The 16,798-nt window shown below is 40.7% G+C and overlaps 1 protein-coding gene and 1 long non-coding RNA gene across 3 annotated transcripts in view; one reads left to right on the top strand and one right to left on the bottom strand.

Annotated features, from left to right (window-relative positions):
• Positions 1–16,798, bottom strand: part of prkcaa (protein kinase C, alpha, a) — a 137,093-nt gene that overhangs the window by 20,988 nt on the left and 99,307 nt on the right. For both annotated transcript variants that reach the window (XM_018664871.2, XM_051070713.1), the window contains 3 exons: positions 16,668–16,759; positions 16,371–16,433; positions 15,956–16,094 (listed from right to left, as the gene is read on the bottom strand). In XM_018664871.2, coding sequence (XP_018520387.1) covers positions 15,956–16,094; positions 16,371–16,433; positions 16,668–16,759 — 294 coding nt within the window. The remainder of the gene's footprint in view (positions 1–15,955; positions 16,095–16,370; positions 16,434–16,667; positions 16,760–16,798) is intronic.
• LOC127142492 (uncharacterized) lies at positions 2,309–3,873 on the top strand. Its single transcript, XR_007813277.1, has 2 exons — positions 2,309–2,800; positions 2,929–3,873. It is a non-coding gene; the product is annotated as an uncharacterized LOC127142492 (long non-coding RNA).

The following is a 16,798-nucleotide window of genomic DNA, read 5'->3' as shown; positions in this document are numbered from 1 at the left end:
ACCTCTGCTGCACACATGCAGCCCTGGGACACACACAGCACACCGCATACAGCAACACACACATACAAACACGCATGGATAACATACTGTACTGAATAAATAAAAACTCACATGGAGGTACACACAAAAATATAGACACACCAGTGCACCTGGGTGTGTGAAAGCAGGTCTGTCCTGTGTCACCCAATAACCTTTGCTGCTTAACACCTGACCTCTGTCTCGCCCATGGGAGTCCACGTATGCACATGAAACACACACAGGCGGACAAACACACCTCCAGCTCGGCACTCCACTCTCATGATGCTGTCCTGAGGGTTGATGGAAGCCGGCTGGACATGCAGTACATTCACGTGTTTACCCTTATACGCTAAGGCAAGCATGTGCACAAACTTGCATGCACGTACACTAATGTGTCTCTGAATGTCACTGTAACTGTGAGACTTTTAGAAGCAGAAAGCTTTTATATAGCACACATTTAATGTCACAGAGTGTGTCGTTTGTATTTGATTACTTTCCCCCTGAAATTCCATATGGACATAAAGCTAGATACAAATTCCCTCAAAATGTTCACTGTTTCTGTATCATGTAACCATGTTTACTGAGCAACATGTTGACAGTGTAACATCACCAAGGCCCCTGAACTCATTGATCAACAGTTCATTTATCTCCCTGAGAGGTCCGTATAAATACTGGTTTATTTCATTCATATTCTAGGCTACATGAGTAGCTACAGAACATTGATTACCTTATGAGCATTTGACCAAACACTTCCATGTTGCACTAGTCATGTCACTTTGTATGGTCAAATCTGACTACCTGGATGTTCCTGTGCTTTATGCTCTACAGACAGAAATACAGTAAGTAAGCTTTGACAGGGCTTAAGAGAACCACTGAAACATTCCACCGTAAAAGTGCAGTGAAGAGTTCAACTAATGTGCTAACAAATTATTATGGTGTGGTGTTACTTTTGGCTCAACATTTGAGAACTGCAATCTGAATCACATTTGACATTTACAGGGGAGTCATGTAATCTTTTCCATGGTCTTTAAGTATGTGAAAGCCTCTTATCACAATGACTCTATCCTTGACCCTGGTGGACATGTTTCGTGAACCTCAGATGGTCAGCTACATGTAAACAACATACAAACCTTACATAACCTTTCACACGGTCACCTAACGCTTAAAAATCGCTCTTGTAGACCCCTCCAGGTGCCACAGCTCTTTGGACCACGAAGATGAGGGTTGTTTTACTCCTCCTGCTCGGCTGCTGCCTGTCTGAGGCTAGCGTTCTGGGGCAGAGGTTTGTTGCTATCACAGACAGTCAGGATGAGCCCGCTGAAGCCTTCAGCTTCACTCTGCTCAAAGAGATGACAACTTTTTTGGATGATCTGAGAAATGAGCTGCAACAGACCAAAGAGCAACTGGTGCAACTTCAGAGAGTGCAAGGTATGTGCACAAGGTGATGAAGAGTGTAGCATCTCCTGCATCCTCCTCCTGAATGTCTAAGTTTGAATGTTTAATGGTCACTGATTCTGCATTATGTAATGTGTATAATTTACTGTATAGAAAAGACAGCTGTTGACAGCCTGGTGGAGGAACTGTGGGCACAGGTAGATGCACTGAAGAAAGGATACACAGGTACATCTGGATAGAAATAAAATGAAAGCATTATCATATTGTGTGTTTTGGTTAAGTTTTTATTTCTGCCTGCTCACTTGCATGTCTGTCTGACACTGCATTGTTGCCATCATGTAAAAAAAGACCATGAGGCCAGGCTGAGGGTCAGTGAGATGCAGGCAGAGGAGCAGAGGAAGCAGGTGCAGCAAGTTGTGCGGCAGTACACAGGTAATGTGCATTTACCCAAAACAACATTAAGAATCAGTGTGCTATCTATCAAGCCATGTTTTACTTGTTTGTTTTCATTTGTTCATAATTATCATCCTCTTCTCATTCTCACTAAAACTAGAGCTGGAGGCCAGACTGAACGCCAGTGATTTGGAGGGCCAAAGCAAACGAGTGGAACAGCTCCAGAGGGAAAGTAGAGGTAATACAACAAACAAGTCAATTATTTATGACCAGTAAAGTAGATTTCCCTCTCATCTCAGCTCATCTAATCTCACCTCATGATTTATATTTGACTGAATGCTTGAAGTCATGCAGTATTTATTACCCATTTTTATCAAACAGCGTTGAATGCCAGACTGACTGAGCTTGGAGAAAAGTTTGGAGATGTGGACTCAGAAGTGAAGGCACTGCAGACGGCTGATCGCGGTAAATTCATTGCATTCATATGGCATAATTATATATATATATATATATATATATATCAGTGTATGTACAATATATTTTGATTCAAGGGAAGAAGGAGTATTCTTTGCTTTCGAAAAAGGAATGTAAGATGGCTATTTGTGGAATTATCTGTGTGACTAAACGTTTCATGTTTTATTCCTCTATGTAATGACCAGATTTGGAGTCCAGACTGAATGCCACTGATGTCCAGGCAGAGACTCAGAGAGCCCTGGTGGCACAAATACAAATTGAAATTAAAGGTACATTAACAAATTATTATGTTAGTGCTATCACCTTGTGAATAAATGATTGAACAGTTGGAAGATGACAGGCTGAAGAATGCTGATAAGATACTATGCTGTTTTTAAGATGAATAATATTTAATTTTCATCATTTTGACTGTCAGAGTTCGAGTCCAGACTGGAGTCCAGCGAGAGTCTTGAGAAGGAGCTAAATGACCGACTTAAAGACGCTGAGACAAAGGTGGAGGCGCTGAAAACTGCAGATCAAGGTAAAGAGTGAAAGAGAAGGAAAAAGTAATACGGCAATGTACTTTAACGCAAATATCTTTGTTTGCTTGTTGTTTCCTTGTTTATTTATTCTTGTCATAATATTCTTTCTCCCATCCTCACTGAGAAGAACTTGAGGCCAGACTGAATGCCAGTGATTTGGAGGGCCAAAAGACACATGTGGAACAGCTGCAGAAGGAAAGCAAAGGTAATACAACAAACAGGTCAATTATTAATGCCTCATAAAGTAGATTTCCTCTCACCTCAGCTCACCTAATCTCACCTCATGATTCATATTTGGCTGAATGGAGAACCATGCAGTATTCATTTATACATTTTTAACAAACAGAGTTGAACATCAGACTGACAGAGCTGGGGAATAAGTTTGGAGAGGTGGACACAGATGTGAAGGCACTGCAGACCGCTGATCAAGGTAAATAAATTGTATTTTTACTGCATAACTCTGTCCAAATTATGTTTTGAAGTGTAAGACCAGATGTTGATCTTGATAGAATCATTTGTGTGATTGATGATATCACATTTCATTCCTCTATGTAATGAGCAGAACTTGAGGCCAGACTGAACACCACCGACGTCCAGGCCGAGACACAAAGAGCCCTGGTGGTACAACTACAGACTGAAATTAAAGGTATGTTGACAGATGTAGAGATTATTGTATTAGTGCAGTGATAAGTGATCTATGAGGTTGCTGAAATCAAGATTTACTTGGTGCTCTTGTTATGACTGTCAGCATTTGAGTCCAGACTGGAGACCAGTGAGAGTCTAGAGAAGGAGTTGGCTGCTCGGCTGGGAAACACAGAGACAGAGGTGGAGGCCCTGAAGACTGTCGACCAAGGTAAACAGAGAAAGAAATGCTTCTTTAGTTGCCATATGTAGTATAAGATATTCATATGTAGACTATTTGCAGGGTTAACTTGTCTGTCCCTGATGGAAATTTCAATGAATTTTCCATGACCTTTACATGATTCAGCTGGAGCATTTTGCACTACAGATTTCATCTCTTTATGGTTTGTTGATATTATTTGTCTCAAAGGGGATGAAAAGTTTCCACTCTCCTTAAAGTCCCCATGTCTCAGCACATCAGACACAACACTGGGGCCTCTATGACCAGTGATTGTGCTGTATTGGAGGATTATCAAATCGTTCTTCCATCTTATCTCTATTACTGTTACTATGAACTAATCTGAGCTGATCTGATGTCTCTTTGTTTTTGTTTTCCAACCCCCCCCCCAACCAAAGAGTTGGATTCCAGGTTGTCAGCCAGTGAAAGTCTGACTGGGGAGCTGAAGGTCAGCCTTGAAGAGGCACTGAAACAAGTGCAGGCACTTAATACAGCTGATCATGGTAAAGATATAGAGAAATGCCTATATCGCTGATGCTGTAACATTACCCACATTTTGCTCATCATGATGATCTACATTTGCCGAACTGATGACTTGATAGGTTTTTCCCTCCTCATCTATTTCAACAGAACTGGCAGCCAGACTGGGACTCACTGAGAGCCTGAGTGAGGAGCTGAAGATCAAGACTGAAGACACAGAGAGAGAAGTGAAAGCTCTCAAGACAGCTGATCAAGGTAGCCTATTGGTGATGAAGATTACATTTAATTATGGATGAGTAATTCATAATTAGTAATCCATGTTTTATTCCTCGATGTAATGACCAGATTTGGAGTCCAGACTGAATGCCACTGATGTCCAGGCAGAGACTCAGAGAGCCCTGGTGGCACAAATACAAATTGAAATTAAAGGTACATTAACAAATTATTATGTTAGTGCTATCACCTTGTGAATAAATGATTGAACAGTTGGAAGATGACAGGCTGAAGAATGCTGATAAGATACTATGCTGTTTTTAAGATGAATAATATTTAATTTTCATCATTTTGACTGTCAGAGTTCGAGTCCAGACTGGAGTCCAGCGAGAGTCTTGAGAAGGAGCTAAATGACCGACTTAAAGACGCTGAGACAAAGGTGGAGGCGCTGAAAACTGCAGATCAAGGTAAAGAGTGAAAGAGAAGGAAAAAGTAATACGGCAATGTACTTTAACGCAAATATCTTTGTTTGCTTGTTGTTTCCTTGTTTATTTATTTTTGTCATAATATTCTTTCTCCCATCCTCACTGAGAAGAACTTGAGGCCAGACTGAATGCCAGTGATTTGGAGGGCCAAAAGACACATGTGGAACAGCTGCAGAAGGAAAGCAAAGGTAATACAACAAACAGGTCAATTATTAATGCCTCATAAAGTAGATTTCCTCTCACCTCAGCTCACCTAATCTCACCTCATGATTCATATTTGGCTGAATGGAGAACCATGCAGTATTCATTTATACATTTTTAACAAACAGAGTTGAACATCAGACTGACAGAGCTGGGGAATAAGTTTGGAGAGGTGGACACAGATGTGAAGGCACTGCAGGCCGCTGATCAAGGTAAATAAATTGTATTTTTACTGCATAACTCTGTCCAAATTATGTTTTGAAGTGTAAGACCAGATGTTGATCTTGATAGAATCATTTGTGTGATTGATGATATCACATTTCATTCCTCTATGTAATGAGCAGAACTTGAGGCCAGACTGAACACCACCGACGTCCAGGCCGAGACACAAAGAGCCCTGGTGGTACAACTACAGACTGAAATTAAAGGTATGTTAACAGATGTAGAGATTATTGTATTAGTGCAGTGATAAGTGATCTATGAGGTTGTTGAAATCAAGATTTACTTGGTGCTCTTGTTATGACTGTCAGCATTTGAGTCCAGACTGGAGACCAGTGAGAGTCTAGAGAAGGAGTTGGCTGCTCGGCTGGGAAACACAGAGACAGAGGTGGAGGCCCTGAAGACTGTCGACCAAGGTAAACAGAGAAAGAAATGCTTCTTTAGTTGCCATATGTAGTATAAGATATTCATATGTAGACTATTTGCAGGGTTAACTTGTCTGTCCCTGATGGAAATTTCAATGAATTTCCCATGACCATTACATGATTCACCTGGAGCATTTTGCACTACAGATTTCATCTCTTTATGGTTTGTTGATATTATTTGTCTCAAAGGGGATGAAAAGTTTCCACTCTCCTTAAAGTCCCCATGTCTCAGCACATCAGACACAACACTGGGGCCTCTATGACCAGTGATTGTGCTGTATTGGAGGATTATCAAATCGTTCTTCCATCTTATCTCTATTACTGTTACTATGAACTGATCTGAGCTGATCTGATGTCATTTTGTTTTTGTCCCCCCCCCCCTTAACCAAAGAGTTGGATTCCAGGTTGTCAGCCAGTGAAAGTCTGACTGGGGAGCTGAAGGTCAGCCTTGAAGAGGCACTGAAACAAGTGCAGGCACTTAATACAGCTGATCAAGGTAAAGATATAGAGAAATGTATCATGATGATCTACATTTGCTGAACTGATGACTTTCTAGGTTTTTCCCTCCTCATCTATTTCAACAGAACTGGCAGCCAGACTGGGACTCACTGAGAGCCTGAGTGAGGAGCTGAAGATCAAGACTGAAGACACAGAGAGAGAAGTGAAAGATCTCAAGACAGCTGATCAAGGTAGCCTGTTGGTGATGAAGATTACATTTAATTATGAATGAGTAATTAGGCTATTAGGGTGATTGAAACAGTATGTTCCAGCTGATCTCTCTTGATTTAAATGAGATATAATGAATGAATTCATGCAGGTTTTTTCCCTCCATCTTATATCTTCCACTAGAGTTCAACTCCAGATTAGAAGCCAGTGAAGGCCTGGCTAAGGAAATGAACACGCGAATTGGAGTCACTGAAACTAAAGTGGAGGAGCTGGAGAGAATAAATAAAGGTAGCAAAATAGATATTCAGTGTGTACTGTAGCTACAATTTTTGTTTAAATGTGCTGTTTATACAGTAACTGTGACCACAGTATCAATAGATGGCTCACTATAAATCAGTATTGTACTTTATATAATCTCTCAATTCATAGTTTTCAATTTCTTCCACTAATCCCACAGAGTTCGATGCCAGACTGAATGCTGCTGAGATTTTGGGCCAGGAAATGAACACAAAGCTGGAAAAAACAGAGGCTGAGATGGAGGCACTTAAAACAGCAGATCAAGGCAAGCACATCTGTTCCCTGTATATACATATTCATATGAAGCTTTAAACTGTATTATTATCATTTTGTTACTTTTTTCTTTGTTTTTTGTCATGTAGCTGACTTCTGTGAGATTTTTTTGTGCTGAATATACAATATTTTCATGACAGAGCTGGAAGCCAAACTGGAGACAAGTCAAGCTGTGCAAGAGGAGCTGAAGAATAAGGTTGATCAAACAGCTGCAGCAGTGGAGGAGGTGAAGACAACAATGACTGAAGGTAAACAGAGATGAAATACTCTTTTTTTGCTGTGGCTCTCATTTCTCTTTTAAGGAAATAAAACAGCTGAATTTATATTTTTGGGTCTTTTTGTTTATTTATTTTTAACAGACAAAGTGGCCTTCTCAGCTGCTTTGGAAGAGAACCAAGTGCACATTGGGCCATTTAACACTGAGACCACTCTCATCTACAAGAAAGTCATCACCAACATTGGTGACAGCTATGATCCCACAACAGGTAATGTAAAACAGTAACCTATCCGTGTAATCAGTGAAGTAATTTACGTCATATAACACAATGCTGGAAAAAGGGCTTTGAACAACTAAAAAAAGTCTTAAGAAGATCCAAACATTTTTGCCTAGCCCCTATATTGTTGTATATGTTTTCCGACTTCACTTCATAATGACACTGAGATGCTTCTCAATTAGTTACTCAATTATGTTACTGCTTTGTGCCTTTTGGTTCTTCAAAAATGACTTGTCATCCTTTTTCTTCTTCAAACTTCCTGTGCAGGAGTCTTCACAGCACCGGTCAGTGGAGTTTACCACTTCACACTCTACTCTCATGCTAATGGTGGAAACCCTGGCTTTTTACTGATGTACAAGAACGGTGAGGCTGTAGTGGGCACAGCTGAGCACGCAACTGCCTCAGACATCACCGATAACGGTTCTAATGGCGTAGTGCTGCTTCTTCAGAAGGGAGACCAGGTTGATGTGCATATGGAAGCCAGGTCCTGGGTCTGGGCAGATAGCAATCGCAACCTCTGTACCTTCACTGGTATTCTGCTCTACAGTATGCCTAGTGATGTGCCAAAAACCATTCTGTAACTCTGAATTACTTGCGGACAGCCCACCAAACGAATCAAAGAAAAATCAATTTTGTTTCTGAGTATTTGTGCATTACATCATACTATTTCATATTTAAACTGCACTCATTCAAAGCTATTCAAATAAACAGATGTTTCCAGTCATTTTTAGGACTATTTCCTGTTATGGTCAGTTATGGTCAGTTTAGCCACATCAATATCTCTGGGAAGCACATAGTGATAAGACCTTTATGGAATTACAGCTCACCTCACATTAATTAAGACAAGGCTGTTATTGTGATGTGTTTATGCTAACATTCTGACTTCTATGATTCTCTGTAAAAATCTAGATAATTACTAAAAAACAATAACGCGCTGCCCGGACATGTTTCACTGAACCTACACTGCAAAAAAATCATGACAGCTGTGCGGATCTGTTCAGCACCCACCTCACGTATTGTTTTTTCAGTGAACGTGTGTGAGCTAAAGATCATATCAACATAAAAGAGAATATGGATGAGGTTATAGCCTAGAGTGACAGTCTAATGTTAAAATGACAAGCCAGCGCATGAGAAAATGTGTTTAAGGCTCTACATCCTGATTCCCTTCAAATGAAAGTGAACAAGGTGCCTTTAGAAGGTGAGAAGTGCTAAGCCTTAATCCTCAGCTTTCCTTAGTTCTTTGGTAGGAAGGCAGGGAGGTGCAGTCGGGAAAAGCCCCTTTCCCTCATCGTGGCTCGATGTTTTTAATTAGCTTGAGGGTCAAAGACTCCGTGGTGAGGGAACCCTCTGGGTGAAATCTCTAAGCTCGCTTGTTCAAATCCCACTTCCTGAAGGAATCATGCTGACCTTCAGTCTGACCTGACAGCTGCCAACAAATTCAGCCACACACTCTGAAGATTTGTTTTCACATAAGATTTGCATTGCCTCCGATGAAAGAGTACTTATCCTTGTAAACTGAAGACAGAATAATCTTACTGGCAAAACAAAAATACTTTCTCATTCTGGATCTCTCTACTCACATCCAAACAAGCAAACAAACAAACAAAAAGAAATTAAAGCTTGAAGAAACAGATCTAAAATATCTTTGAGCAGTTCAGATGTACCTCATCTGTAAAGAAAAGGGTCAAGATGTTTAATACAGTTTTAACATGTCAGGTGAACTAGGCCAGTGTTAGACAGTGTCATCGAGGAAATATTTGCTGCACTGTGTCACTGAGAAATCACCTCACAGTCTCTCTGTGCAATAAGGAATTTAAGCATGGAAAGCACATAGACACATCAGATCAGTGTAGCATAGAGATCTGTATAGCGCCGTGTCGGCTTATGTCATGGGAATGAAACTGAGAGGAAGAGAGATAGAAAGAGGCAAAGACAAAGGCACAGAGAGGGAAGGAGAGAGATAGACAGGGGAGATGGCATGAAAAATAATGAGATGCATTGTTTTCTCACAGTTTTTCTCATGCTCTGGAGGTTATAAGTTAAAATTACCACAGTAAATATAAATAAATATATTAAAATTGTAGCATTCTATCACCAAAAAGCTACAAATGGTTCTCAGAATCAGATTTAGTTGTAGGTATACAGTAAGTGCTCCATTTTTATGCTAGCAAGGTGGCAAGGATGGAAATGTTGGTTGTTAAATCAGTTGAGTAATTGGTGAGTTGCTCAGTCCACTACTGTGGTCTAGACTAAAATATTAAACTGTGTATTGCCATGACGTTTTGCACAAACATCTACAGTCTTTAGGTCAGTGGATACAACCTGACGAGTCCCCTGTCTTGTATCTAGTGCGACCTACAGCTCAATTTTAATTTGGTGAAATATCTCACAGTCTTCATCACTCTGAGACAATGAATCTGAATGATTTTGTTGATCCCCTGACATTTTGTCTGGAGTGACCAGAAGGTTAAGTAGCATTTCAGAGCGCAATGTTTTGTCATAAAATTTGATAAAGAACATTTGTATTCCCCACAGGATGAACCATATTGACTTTTTTAGTCCCAAGGTCAATATTCTAATTTGTGCAATGCTGTGGTTTATGCACAAATACTTTAAAAGTAACTACATTTGCATCAACTTCAGCTTTATTTTCTGTTTAGTGCTATTAAGTATAGGCTAGTATGCTAGCACACTAAATTAAGAAATTGAACGTGGCAAACATTGTGCCGACTAAACATCAGCATATTAGTATTTTCATTGTGAGCATGTTGACGTTTGCATTTAGCTGCCTAAGTACAGCTTAACAAAGGTACTAGCATGACTGTAGATTCCTAGCCTTGTAGTGCAGAGGACACATGATACATTCCATTCCATAGCACGACATTATTTGCTGTTGAATTGTCATGTTACTACCACACTGTCACAACTGATGATTCAGTTTTTGTCATCACTACTTCCTGTGGAAAATGTAAAGATGGCTAGAGAGAGAGAGTTAAGAGTCAGAGGCGGGCAGAGGAGTCAGATTTGGGTTAAGTGAAAGTGAGGCAAAAAGAAGGAGAAAAGGAAAGGAAAAAAAAGGCAGGGAGGACAATTAGAGTTCAGCAAAAAGCGACTGTTTAGATCAGTTTCAGGCCATCCTGCAGAGCGATGCCCTAATGTGACGCTGCTGTGACTCGCTGCCCTTGCCACCCATCGCCAGTCTGCAACAACACCAGCGGACATTTACAGTTTCAGGCACGGTGACCTTTGTGCTCCAAACCAGCATGTTAAGTCTAGATATTCGGCTTTCTATTTATTTATTATGTACAGGGATGTTTGTTTGCTCTCCTGCTTGCATGAGGCTGATAAGTACATGAAGTGCTCTCTCCTTCTACCAGGTTGCCAGTGATGGAAATAGACAACCTGTGCCTGACATTCCCTGTTCTCATCCTGTTATTTTTTACTTTATTGTATGAAAGCCTCTGGCCAGTAGAGCTCTGTTGATTCACTGCAGTACAAATCTGTGTGTGTGTGTGGGTGTGTGTGTGTGTGTGTGTGTGTGTGTGTGTGTGTGTGTGTGTGGGTGTGTGTGCGTGAGCAAGTGAAAGTGGGTAAGAGAGCAAGAGATTTTCTTTCTTTCATTAATCTTTACATATATGTGATTCTGGAAATCTTTACTCTATAATATGCCTAAGCATGTGTGTGTTTACTTATGTACCTACTTTAGTGGCTTGAACAGTCTGCATTTGTGTGTGTATTTGTATGTGTGTGTTTGCATGTGTGCATGTGTGCATGTGTGTGGCCATTGCAGCAGACATCTCTCTCCCATTAGACCTAATGCTACATGACAGTTTTGGATCAGACTGCTAGCTATTCAAGGCTACTCTCCTCACTACACACACACACACACACAGGCATGCAAACACACACAAGCACCAACCTGTGCTACCACAACCCTTATCCTCCATATGGAAACAGATTTAAAAAAAAAAAAAAAGAAAACTCCTTGTGGTTGAACACTACAATGCACAACACTGTTACAGGGTGTTGTCTGCCTTGCCATTGTTATCAGCTCCCTTTGAGGAATGTGTGTGCTGTGGAGCAGATACAGTGTGCATCAGGCCATGCTTTAGTGGTCTTTTTCTGAAAGCATTTCTCAGTACTGTATGCTGTGGTCGGTTTCATTCACTGATGATATTAATGAGCAGCCTTGGGGTTTACATGAGCATCTGACGCTGCGAGTAGCACGGCAGATGAACAGCACCTTTTCACTTATGATCAAGAAGACAAGTTAAAAGAATACTCTGGCAATTTGGCATTGAACTTCCAGAAAGTCTGAGGGCTTGTGAGTGACAGACTACAAAAAGAACGGACAAAATTGATGCAGCTGTGGTGGAGAAGTGCTGAATTTTAGTGCCTAATATTTTATGAGTCACAGAGTTTAAGAAAAATACACAGTGTGTACCCAGTGTCAGTTTTTAGCTCAGTGTTTTGCTGAGTCCCTCAGTCAAGAATATGGAATATGGAATTTCAATAGCTACACAAATATAAACTTGACAAAGTAAAGATAGAGTAAAGGTTCAGAGTACATGATAGATAGTTTATATTTCCATATAGGCAGTATGGAATATATTATTACATATGCATGTAAATGCAGTATAATGTAGCAGCTGAGAAAAAAGTATGCATTTTGAGCCCTGTGGTGGAGAGGAGAGGATAAGAGAGATAGGAGAGGGAGAGTAAAAGATCAAATTTAAAATATTTCTAAAATGACTGAATTTTCAAATAACCTGGCAGAGATGAAACTGCCATTAGAAAGTTTGCGTGGCTGCTTTCATGCTCTCGCTCTCTGTATTGCTGTCAATTCCTCCCCTCTGCCTCATTTGCTGCTTCCTTCTCACTTTTTCTTTTCCACCTCCTCCTTCCCCTCCTCCTGACTTTTTCTCACTTCTCACTCACTTCCCTAACCACGGATGAAGTGATTTTGTAAGACTACTAATAGCTCTGCTCAAAAAACAGTGGTCTGAGTGCTCGGTAATTGGTGAAGAGTTTAAAAATGGAGCTGCCACTGCAAAAGCATGTGGCCAGACGGCAGGTCCTGTGATGACTCAGTCTTGCTATTCCTGGTCCTCGAAACTTTTTGAGAAATTAGGAGCAGCAACAGTCATTATTCAGCAACAAAAATGGAGCTGCACTGCACCTCTGCATCTTAAACAACCCTGTATTGTGCACAGTCAAGTCGCCCGTAGCAAAACAATTGGGTCTGATTATAAATGAGCTAAACAGCATTCAAAGTTATGAGTCTTGGGTGAGAACTTAGTGAACTTTTTGTTTAAATAAATGAATTTCCTTCATTAAAGCAAATGACTGGATTACAGAGAAAATGAATGTCACTGACTAACAACTCTTATATATGCGGGTTGTGAAAGTATAATATATTAGACTAGTGGGTTCAGCCTCACTTTCCTGAATTATCTCACATTAACACTTTTCTGGAAGAACACCAGCTGACAGTAGATAGCAGTTGAGGAATAAATTTGTATTATATCATCATGACACTGCAAACACCCCAGCTGCTGTTTCAGCCCACAGAGGACTGAGCAGTGAGGTGGACATCCATGCCTCCTAATGCCACACTGCAGTGGGGACCAAGTTGGGCATAGAGAGAAATTGCCTGTGTCAGACAGCTCAATATCCTCAAATGCACTCCTGAAACACCACACACACGACTCTTTCTCATTTCAATTCCTGTTTTCTTTGCTTCTTTCCTTCAGTGTTCGCTTACGCTTATCCTCACAGTTAATACCTTATGTCTCCTCTGTTCTCTTTTTCTGTTTGCTCCCTTCTCTCTCAGTGTGTCTCCCTCACTATCTCTTTCTCTCTGTGTCAAAGTTACTGAGGTGTAAATTCACATTAGTGTGAGCATTCCTCCCAGACAGGAGCTACCAATGACTGGCTATATAGGTCAGAGTAAACACAGCGAAAAAACTGTGCGCATGCACATGTGCGTGCATGTGTATGTGGTGACTAGCAGCAGGAACACTACTGCATTCTGTCACATGTGTGCTGACAACCAGGAGACCCACTGAAAATATTTCTCATCTCACACCTATCACACACATACTGAGATACAAGCATGCACAAACCCACCAACGCAGCAATGTTGCAGAGGAGACCTCACCATAGCAGCTCAAACATACACTACATTTCAGGAGAGTTTTCCTTATTCAGAGTGGCAGGTGCTCCCCACCCTGCATCTGTAAATAGACTCTCTGGCTGAGGCCCATATTGGTGGTTCTCAACTCACGGTTGGATCCAGAAAATCAAAAACCTATTTTCCTCTCTTACTGCCAACCTTTAACCTAGATGATAAAGACCAAAAACGACAAGTCGGAAAGGTGGGGGGGTTTAAATGAAATCCCTCCAAAGTCCATAGATCAATGTGGTAGATCGATCAAACACTACCCAATGTAGGGATGAGCTTAGTGATATCAAAAATCAGTGACACACTCTCAAGTTCAGCAAACTACTCACTGCAGCTTCAGGGTAAAAAGAAACAAGCCTTTTGGAGCTGCTACTGACAGCTCGCACAATGTGTATACACTTAAAGCACGTTCAATAAATGAGAGGTATATAAGAACAAAACTTAATTGTATGAAGCATGTGTCCACCCCATGAAGTCAAATTTAGCTAATAAAATAATTAATGGCTGATATTTCTGTCAAATGCAATTTGAGGAGCACTTTCGCTCTATTATCTCTGAAAATGTCACCACTGTGAGGACATTTTTAAGGTCAGCCTCCACTCAGATTTTTTGAGTGTGTGCATGTGTGTACAAGTGTGTGAATGACTGGCTTTGTGTGTTTACTGAAAATATGTACGCATACAGATGTTATCAGATATTTTGGCTAAAAACATCTGCCAAATGAGTAAAGATACACAGAACTGTGTGCATGGGATGTATCATGCATGTAACTGTGCCATCATGTATGTGTGACTTAGTGTGTGACATGAAATATGTATCTTGGCTATGGAAATAGTAGCTGCTCCACCTCCTGCTGTGTCATCCCTGGCTGGCGCATTAGTGTCAGTCTGACTCTGAACGGTCACAGCATGTTCACCCTGCGTCCGTGGGGCGGAATTAACCTCCCAGTCTGTCAGAGAGGGTTTTAGAGAGAATCAATAACGCAGCCCACCATTAAATAGAAGCCAACTAACTGATAATGGCCAGAGAGTTGGACAAACTAAATCAGTACATAAAGTATGAACTGCTGAAAGCTGCTGTGTCAGACCCTCCCTGTTTCTATATTTGGTGAAATAAAGAGAGACTGATAAATAGATTAACAGGCACAAAAAACGACACTGAATTACGGTTACTGAGCCTGGTTTCCAGACGCTGTGAATCACAGGCTGTGCCTGTGTTTAGAAAGGCGATGGCACTTCCCCTGAGCTTTAGCTTAAGCTTAAATGAAGTTAAAGCTAATTGTGTGCCTTTTGTCAATGTTTTTTATAAATTTCTGAGAAATGACAAATTTTAAATATATGTTGTAAAATCCCAACTTGTTACCAACAACAGCTCTCGTTAGCTTTTCAAGTGTGATGATGTCATCAGTAGGGATAGGCAGATGGTTATCTCTATTGAACTATGTCTATAGCATTGGGTATTCCAAAATGTCATTTTCCCGATTCTTCAAATACTTGCTTGGCCAGACTTTTGATCTTATTAATTCATACTTTCATCACATATTTCCTGGTTGAAATTATAATGATAAAACTATATATTTTATAGAGTCAAAGATCTTGTTCGGGTTTTGTAGAACAATGTGTATGGTAAAGTAAGGTAATGGTACTGAAACACATACCATATCGGAAGTATTGACATAGAAGTATTGACACACCCTCCATGAGTGAGGGCAGGATCAGTACCCAATCACCTGGACTGAAACCAAATCAACCAGACCAAGGACACATTCAACACTGAAAGTGGACACTGGTAAGGATTCCTGTCTCTGTGAGTTAACGCTGAAAAGTGGAATATCAAGATGTTTCAAGATCTTTCCATGTCCACAATATTATATGGATGTTACCAGTCAACAATAGTGAAAACAAGCACAGCATATATGTGGTGTACGTGGCAAAATTAACACAATCGTGATCACAAATGACAAGGTCAAAATGTCAAATCAGGTGTCTTGAATTAAATCATTATCTCTGAAACTGATCAAAACAACATTGTGATAAAGGGTCGACTTTGCTTGCGAGAAAACCCACTGGGATATACAGAGACCCCAGCTTGTATGTTTGGGTTAAGTTTGGACTTGCCAGCAGACACACTGGGCGTCTGTCTGACTGGGGATGCTTACGTCATTAGAGAATGCTAGTGTCTACGTGTGTGTGTGCGTGTGCGTGTGCGTGTGTGTCTGCCCGAGGCAATGACCTTAATCTGGAGCGCAAGGGTGACACAGGCTCAGACCAGACAACGACAGGGATGACCTCATGCATCAAAAACATGCACACGCGCACACACACACACACACATCTCTCCATGTTGGGCCTTACGTACCTCTGGGGCTATGTAGTCTGGAGTGCCGCAGAAGGTGCGTGTGCTCACTCCTTCTATCATGTTCTCTTTACACATGCCAAAGTCAGCAATCTTAATGTGTCCCTCAGAGTCCAGCATCACATTGTCCAACTTTAGATCCCTGAGGACACAGGCAGACATTCAAAACATCCTCGCAGCTGTTGACTTTTCTTTTAGCTAACTACCTAATTCTTCTACTATTTATTCCAAACAAACCCCTGTTGCTGCTGCTGGGTGTTTTCATGAAAAGAAAAACAAAGGAAAAATCTTTAACTACAAGATGACTAACAACTGCATAGTGCAGAGAAACAGACATTTGGCATATCACAACATTTCTGATTACACAGGGTGCGATGTACTTGTGCTGTGTGAACTGTGTAAACTAGTTAATACTCACCTGTAGATAATTCCTTTAGAGTGCAGGAAGAAGAGACCAACAGCGATCTCTGCTGCATAGAACCTGTAATAACAACCACACATTTAAAAACTCTCAAGGAAAATTAACCTTCAAAACACATAGTTTTTCTATATTCCAGAATATATTCAGACATCCATCATTCAACAGACATCCTACTTTTTACACAATTGCCACATTACTGTTATAGCTAGTGTTTCACTGTTGATATGTCTGGATGATTAGAGACAGAGATCAAAAATGAAAAATTAATAATTTTCTTAAAATGGCATGTCTTACACTGCCTGAGGTTCCTTGAACTTGCCCACTTGCTGGATATGGTACATGAGGTCTCCCCCATTCACATACTCCATGACAAAGTAAAGACGATCCTGTGGTCATACAGAGAGAGATAGATACAGAAGGAGAAG

This window comes from Lates calcarifer, linkage group LG5, assembly GCF_001640805.2.
Source record: "Lates calcarifer isolate ASB-BC8 linkage group LG5, TLL_Latcal_v3, whole genome shotgun sequence".
NCBI classification, from domain to species: domain Eukaryota; kingdom Metazoa; phylum Chordata; class Actinopteri; family Centropomidae; genus Lates; species Lates calcarifer.
Note: the sequence above shows the minus strand (reverse complement) of the source record. Positions and strands in the feature narration are given on the sequence as shown.